This window comes from Chrysochloris asiatica, unplaced genomic scaffold, assembly GCF_000296735.1.
Source record: "Chrysochloris asiatica unplaced genomic scaffold, ChrAsi1.0 scaffold00264, whole genome shotgun sequence".
Lineage (NCBI taxonomy): Eukaryota > Metazoa > Chordata > Mammalia > Afrosoricida > Chrysochloridae > Chrysochloris > Chrysochloris asiatica.
Window position 1 is genome coordinate 1,680,248 of NW_006408782.1, and position 8,603 is coordinate 1,688,850.

Consider the following 8,603-nt stretch of genomic DNA (forward strand, 5'->3'; position numbering starts at 1 on the left):
GCAATCATTCCAGGGGTTCATCCAGTCTCCGTGGTTCCCAAAAGTCTGGCGTCCATGAGAATTGGAATTCTGTTCCTCATTTTCTCTCTTTTGATTCTTCTATGAAGCCTTTGATAAAAAAACAAATCTAAAAATTCAGTAATTATAGTCAGACACCATCCAATTCTTCTGGCCTCATGGTAGAGAAGGTAGAAATTCATGAAGACAATTAGCAACACATTCCTTCTCTTGCTCCTATTTCTGACTCTCCTCCTTCCTCTGTTATTCCAGCCAAATAGAGACCAATTATTGTGCCTTGAATGTCCTCTTGCAAGCATTTAAGACTCCAGGAACTACACAACAAATTAGGAGGTAAACCAGAAGCACCAAACACTTTATTAGGCCAATTAATTGGGATATCCCATAAAACTAAGACCTCCAAACTAAGGGAGCAAATCCCATGAGGTGTTTATACATAAGTAACTTTAGTACTTACACTTTGTGTGTGTGTGTATAGTTGTTGTAAATATATCTATCAAACAAGTTTTGCCAATCCAACTTTTTATAGTTGTACAACTTATTGGCAGCAATTACAATAACCGATTTTTAAGCCCTACACTTTATCAGTGTGATTTTTTTATCCCCCTTTCCCTCCCCCCGCCTATGTTGTTGTTGTTGTTATGTGCCTTGGAGTCAGTTCCGACTCATAGCGACCCTACACAGGGTTTCCGAGGCTGTAAATCTTTACGGGAGCAGACCGCCTCATCTTTCTCCCACAGAACCGCTGGTTTCGAACTGCTGACCTTGCGGCTTGCAGCCCAATTTGTAACTACTACGCTGAACTCAGAGCTCCTTTTGCTACTAATAAACTTTTTTGTCTCTAAAATGTTGTCTCTCTTATGCTTTTATACAAGTGAGGTCCTTCAATATTCATCTTTTTTTGTGATTGACTTATTTCACTCAGTGTAATGTCTTCAAACTCCATGATTACTGTAACATGTATCAAGACTTCATTTCTGTTACTGGTTGAGTAGTATTCCGTTGTATGTATATGTATGCACAGCATTTTGTTTGTCCATTCAACCAGTGATAGGCATTTAGGTTGTTTCCACTTTGTGCCTATTATGAATGGAGCTGCAGTGAACATTGGTATTGAAGTATCTATTTAAGTCTTTGCTTTATAGTCTTTTGGGTATAGACATAGGAGTGGAAATGCTGAGTCATATGGTATTTCTCATTTCCGTTCTTTGAGGAACCATCAGAACTGTTTTTCACAATGGCTATGCCATTTTCCATTCCTATCAGCCCTGGGTAAGTGTTCCAATTTCTGCCCATCCTTGTCAACATTTGTTCTTATACATATTTTGTAAATCTTAATCACCCTGCTGTTGTTATGTGCCTTCGAGTCAGTTCTGACCCATAGCCACACTGTATAGGGTTTCCTAGGAGTGACTGGTAAGTTTGAACTGCCGACCTTGTGGTACAGACTGACTTTATGGTCCAACACATTAATCCACAGTGCCACACCAGGACTCTTTAATCATCCTGTTGTTGTTGTTAAGTGCTGTTGAGTCCTAGAGGGAATGAAATGCTATCTCCTTATGATTTTTCTTTGTATCTCTCTGATGGCTAATAATATTGAGCATCTTTTCAGGTGTTCAGTGGCCATTTGGATGTCTTCTTTAGTGAAATGTCTTTTCAAATCCTTTGCCCAATTCATGTTTGGGATATTTGGTTAACCAAATGACATAAAACATTATTATAAGAGTCTTTTCTTCTCCCCAAATTATTTTAACTAATGATATAATGGCCGCATACCTTTAGATCGTATAACACATCGAACCTGATGGAAGACTTGAAGGTTTTGTATAGAACGGCTGGTCAGCAAGGCAAAGGAATCACTTTTATTTTTACGGACAATGAAATTAAAGATGAGTCGTTTTTGGAATATATGAATAATGTTCTATCATCTGGTGAGGTAGGAGCCCATTTCTTCTTCATGGATTTTGTCTTTTCAGATTTTCTCTACTTCTCAAGCACTTTGTATTTCATGTCATTTGCTTCTTGAATAAGTACAATTGGGGTATGGATGATCGGTTTGAAAAATGGTTGAAGAAAAGACTTCAAATCAAAATACTGAGCTAGCATTTAGTGCCAATGCCTTTATTGTGAATGCTTCAAGTGAGAAATGATAAATACATAGCAGGAATCTATACAGGCACACCTTGCTTTACAGTACTTCACAGATACTGCACTTTTCAAAATTGAAGGTTTGTGCTAACGCTATGCCTAACAATTCCACTGGTGCCGTTTTTTCAAAAGTGTGTGCTCACTTTGTGTCTATGTCATATTTGGTCATTCTCACAATATTTAAAAATTTCATCTCATTGATGACAGTATATTGCTGATATAGCTTTTATATGCATTGGGAAACTAAAAAGCTTCTTGCTTCATTGTGATACTCATTTTATCATGGTAGTGTGGAGTCACACCTGCAATATCTACAAGGTTTGCCTGTCTGTGTCCGTTTACCCTGTAGAGGGAGGTAGTGGTTGGTCACTGGGAAATGAAGGTCCAATTCCTAGCCATTGCACCTTCTCACAACCTCTGCCTGTTTGTCAGTGGAAACTTGGATATTGACGTGATGTTGGACGGATATCATTGAAGCTTCCAGACTAAGCCAAGCTAAGAAGATAGACTAGTGATCTACTTCCAAAAAATCGTACAGTGAAAACTGTGGGCACTAACAGTGTGATCCAATTGTATACGGGGTCACCATGAGTCAGGCTCAGACTCAGTGGCAGCTAATAAACATACTGACAACCCCTTAGAGGATGACAACTTCACAGTCAGTAATAGAGTCACTTATGTTTTTGAAAATATGCTGTATTTCATGAAGACATTGGGTGAATTTTCTAAAGATGATTTTAAGAACACAAATGGAGGAAAGACATTTTCATATGCATTGAGTTATATATTTTGTTTTGTTTTCCTTGGTATGTCCTGAATTTTAATATCTCTGTTTCTTTGTAAGGTCTCCAACCTGTTTGCTCGGGATGAAATTGATGAGATTAATAGTGACCTTGTATCTGTCATGAAGAGAGAGCACCCTAGACGGCCTCCTACCAACGAGAACCTACACGATTACTTCATGAGCAGGGTCCGACAGAACCTTCATATTGTGCTCTGCTTTTCACCAGTGGGTGAAAAATTTAGAAATCGAGCATTGAAGTTCCCTGCCCTTATTTCAGGATGCACCATAGACTGGTTTAGCCGGTGGCCTAAGGATGCCTTAATTGCTGGTTAGTGTGGTGGAAATTTGTATGACAGCATTTTTGGTCTAAAATGTGTGTATGTGTTTCTGTATGTATATATTGACTTACTTATGTCCCCTCTTCCTTCCTTCCTTCTTTACTTCCTCTCTCCTGCCTACCTCCTTCCCTTCCTCCCTTTCTGGGTTATTTGCAGTCTTTCTACTGGGTTGAGCCAGAAGTCCCTTTGCTCACTGTTCAAGGATTTTTGCCACAAGATGGTGCTCTTTCTTATTCATTTTTTTCTAGAATGTGGTTATTATAGAATGAGATCTTCATTCTGTACCCTCTTGGGCTAATATGCAATGCCTTTTGTCTTCTTGGTGATGCTTGAAGGTTCTTTGACTCGGTTGGGTCCTCCAGCAGGTTCTGGGATGTCCTAGGAAGGCACTGAGGTTTTAATCGCTTTGATGGCAGTTGTGGATCTTACAAGTAGGCGTGTCAACCACAGAGTGTGAGTACTTTAATCCAAGCCTCTCTGTTTCCTTCTCACAACTGCATTGCTGGGGATCACAGAGGAAAGCGTTATTCAGCAATCCTTGGCAGTTTCTGCCCTTGAGAAAAGATGTGAATCAGAAGTATGTGACTGGAGTTTTGGTACTTCTGTCTCTGATCTTCCATCCTATGGAATACCCATGCATTTTTGTTTTTTTAAATCTGTAATAGAAATTGGAGCATAAGCATACTATAGGAGATATTCAAAGTTATTCTTTTATTTCATTTTTACTTTGAAAGGTTTTTTGTGGATATTTTAGCCCTTTCAAGACTGAATTTTTTTGTTGGTAGAAATCAGATGTTTTCAGTAATGGAAGGCATTTTGAATGAAATGATTTTTTTTAAAAATATTTTTTATTTTTAGGTACAGTTGTTGTTAAATGCTGTCAAGTCAGTTCTGACTCATAGCAACACTGTATAGGGTGTCTGAGGAGCAGCTGGTAGATTTGAACTGTCAACTTTGTGGTTTGCAGTCCCGTGCTGACCCTACAGCACCACACCAAGAGTTCTTTGATCAATTGTTGTTGTTGTTATTGTTGTTGTTGTTGTTAAGTGTCATCAAGTTGGTTCTGTCTTACAGTGACCCTGTGTAAGGTTTCCAAAGAGCATTTGGTGAGTTTGAACCACCAACCTTATGGTTCAAACTGACCTTGTGGTCTAGTGCTTATCCTCAGCACCAATTAACGAGGCCCATATGTGTGGCACTGTGGGTGAAAGCACCAGACTGCAAAGCCATTTGAACTGCAAGGTTGGTGGTTCAAGCTCACCAGTTGCTCCTCAGAAACCCTATACAGGGTTGCTATGGGTTGGAATAGACTCGATGGCACTTCACAACAACAACCTACATCTCAAAGGATGTCTGGTACTGGGATTGATGTGATGCAGCCCATTTCATCCTATTCACCAGTTGCGTAAGATCCCACCAGACAGCAGCTTCCTAATAAATGCCAGAGGCAGAAAGCGTAGGTGGGCCCTCTATGTTCTATGAGTCATGAAAGGGTTAAAGATGCAGCTACTTAGGTGTAACTCATGGCTTACTATATATCAGAACCTGAGGTCAACTCTAATTTAGAGGAGGAGAGCTCAAACTTTTAATTTGATTATTATTATTATTTTCAAGCAGTAGAGTTTGATACTGATATCTGTAAAATCTTACAGGTAGCTCTAATACAAAAGTGAAGAATGGAAGGGAATAAAGGGTCTGGCACTCAGATGCTTTTAGGTACAGTTGTTAAATGTTGTCAAGTCAGTTCCGACTTACAGCAACCCTGTATAGGGTTTCTGAGGAGCAGCTGGTGGATTTGAACTGTCAACCTTGTGATTTGCATGCTCTTAATTGTATGCTCTTAATTCCCCAGTCCTTCCATCCCCACTCCTGTTTCTGTAGTTTGGTGGTGTCCAGTGCAAGAGCATCAAATTTACCCATCTCCCTCTCTCCATAGATGGGGAAACTGGGGACAGTGAAACTGAGGGGTTAATCAGAGATACAGGAAGCCAGTATAGTCCATACTGGTACTACAGGTTTCTCTGATAACATTAAAAAAAAAAAAAATCAACTCTTTTATTCACTGGAGATGTCAAGTTCTGACATCACTGTTGACAATCACAGTTTCCAGTCAGTGGCTTTCAACACGGATTATTTAAACATGTTTGAAGTACAAGTGGAGAGTATGATTTTCTCTTTTGCTTCATAAAATTTGAAGAAAGACAAGTGATTTCAAATGTTAAGTCTTGTGAAGATGTAAATACAACCTAAAATACGGTTTAAAAATTCCTTGAATTAGTATCAAAATGTAGAACCCAAGATGACAGTATTTCTGAATTATAGGAACGTTTTCTGTGAAACATGATAATTAGGATGTAAGTACGCTGTAAGATACCATGCTAAGTATTACTATTAACAATAAAAATAATAATTTCAGATGATAGAGTCCATGGAATATCGTGATTGAGATGATTTCATTTCAATGTGATACCTATTTCAGTCACTTCTTCTATTGCAAAACAAAGATCTTATTGTCCCCTTCTTTACTAGTCTGTGCTCTGTGAGTTCATCAATTAGGAATGTGTCTGACTCTAACAGAAAACCAAAGAAGCAGTGGCATAAACACATAGGGGGTTTAGTATGTTTCCTACTACCAGAAAAATGCAGAGATGTGCAGTCCAGGACAGTGGTCGTTGGGGACCTTGTCCTTTCTGTCTGGATGTCATCCTTGGTATGCCACTTGTAACTTCATGGCTGCTACAGCTCCTCATGAAATGCTGCCTTTGAACTCAGGCCAAGACTCTTCTCTGAGAACATTTCTTGGCTGTTTATGGTTGTTCAGAATGAGGTTATCCCTACTAAGAGAGAGTTTGGGGAATCAAAGTGTTGGGCAGATTGTTACTCTGAATAAAATTAGGATTTGTTTAGTAGGGCAAAGGAGAGATGACTACTGGGTAGGCACCTAGTGTGTCTTCCTCACTTTGATATAGTATATACTTGAATGGTATAGAAATTTGAGGTCATCAAAATTCAAGGATTGAGCCAAGTGTCCTCTGTCTATCCCACACATGCTACTAGGTGACATTGAGTCAAATTTTGACTTATAGTGACACCTCATATGGCCCAATAGAACTGCTCTGTGGGGTTTTCTTAGCTGAAATCTTCAGCAGTACAGATCACAAAGATGAGGTCTCAACCATGGTACCATTAGGGTCCTTACAACACACACACCTCACCATCTTTCCCATCAAGCGAAGAACACAAACGAGATATCATCTACTTTTGTCTCAGACATCTGATCATTCATCTGTCATTTTGTTGTACTGTGGTGGCTTGTTTGTTACTGACATGCTGGATGCTATGCCACTGGTATTTTAGATACCAGCAGGGTAGTCCATGGTAGATAGGTTTCACCACAGTTTCCAGACTAAGACAGACAAGGTAGAAGGAAATACAGACCACTCTGAACAGTTAGCCACTGAAAACCTTATGAGTACTAGTGGAACATTGTCTCATATAGTGCCAGAAGATGAGCCCTTCATGTTGAAATGCACTCAAAATACAACTGAGGAAGAGCTGCCCCCTTAAAGTAGAGTTACCTTTAATGATGTGAATGGAGCAAAGCTTTTGGGACCTTCATTGACTGATGGAGCACACGTCAAAATGAGAAGAAACAGTCACAAACATCCATTAATAATTGGAATGTGGAATGCATGAATCATGAATCTAGGAAAATTGGAAGTTGTAAAAAATGAAATAGCATTCATAAAGATTGACATCCTAGGAATTAGTCAGCTGAAATGGACAGATATTGGCCATTTCGAATCAGATAATTGTATAGTTTACTGTGCTGGGAATGGCATTGCATTCAGTGTCCAAAAGAGCATTTTGAGATTTTTAAAAGTCCAATGCTGTCTGTGATAGGATAATAGCCATATACCTACAATGAAGATCAGTTGATAGAACTGTTATTCAAATTTATTCACCAAGCACTGAAGCCAGTGATAGTGAAATTCAAGAGGTCTACCAATTTCTTCAGTCTGAAATTGATCAAACATGCACTCAATATGCGTTGAAAATTACTGGTGATTTGAATGTGAAAGTTGAAAATAAAGAGGAAGAGTCAGTAGATAGAATATATGGCCTTGGTAATTGAAATAATGCAGAGAGCACATGAATTTTGCAAGACCAATGATTTACTCACTGAAGATGCTTTTTTTCAACAACATAAATGGTGACTATACACATGAACCTCACTAGATGAAATACACAGGAATCAAACAGGGCCAGGGTCTGACTGTGGAAGAGACTATATGTAATTTCAGCTGAATCTGGAAAAAAGTTAAAACAAGTCCACCTGAATTTAGAAAAATCTCAAGAATAGATTTGATGCATTATACATTAATGCCCAAAGAATAGAAGAGTTTTGGGATGACATTCAAATCATCATACATAAAGAAAGTAAAAGGTCATTAAAAAAGCATGATAGAAAGAAAAGGTGAAAATGGATGACGGAAGACATTTGACTTGCTCTTGCATGTTAAAACAACTGGGAGAAATGATGAAGTAAAAGTTTTGAACAGAAAATTTCAAATGGTTGTTCGAGAAGGTAAAGTCAGATATTATAATGAAATGTACAAAAGACCTGGAGATAGAAAACCAAAAGAGAAGACTATACTCAGCATTTCTGAAGCTGAAAGAACTGAATAAAAAACTCAAGCCTCAATTTGCAATATTGAATGATTCTGTGCTCCTTATTGAATGATGCAGGAAACATAAAAATAAGATGGGATATATACAGCTACCATGCCAAAAATAACTGGTTGATGTTCAGTTATTTCAAGAAGTAGCATTGGCTCAAGAATTGATGCTATTAAAGGGAGAAGTCCAAGAAGCATGGAGAAAAACACGCCTCCAGGAACTGATAGGATAAAAATTGAAATGTTTCAACAAGCTGATGCAGCCCTGAAGGGGTTCACTCATCAATTCCAAGAAATGTGTAAGACAGCTAGATTGAAAGATAAGAACACATTGGAAGAGACAGCTACATTGAAGAGAAGAACTGATTGGAAGAGATACATCCTTGTGTTCATTCCAAAGAAAGATCACCCAACAGAATGAGAAATCAGAAAGCAAAATCATTAATACTACATGCACATGAAATTTTGCTGAAAATAATTAAAAAACGATTAAATCAGTTCGTTGACAGGGAGTGCCAGAAATTGAAACTGGATTCAGAAGAGAACGTAGAGCTAGGAATATCATTGCTGATGTCAGATGAATCTTAGCTGAAAACAGAGAATACCAGAAAGATGTTTGTTGTTGTTGTTGTT

At 38.4% G+C, this 8,603-nt stretch overlaps 1 protein-coding gene across 1 annotated transcript in view; it reads left to right on the forward strand.

The window, feature by feature from the left end:
- DNAH5 (dynein, axonemal, heavy chain 5) overlaps positions 1-8,603 on the forward strand; it is a 408,072-nt gene that overhangs the window by 270,098 nt on the left and 129,371 nt on the right. Inside the window, exons 54-55 of the mRNA XM_006874155.1 lie at positions 1,804-1,957; positions 3,014-3,281. Coding sequence (XP_006874217.1) covers positions 1,804-1,957; positions 3,014-3,281 — 422 coding nt within the window. The remainder of the gene's footprint in view (positions 1-1,803; positions 1,958-3,013; positions 3,282-8,603) is intronic.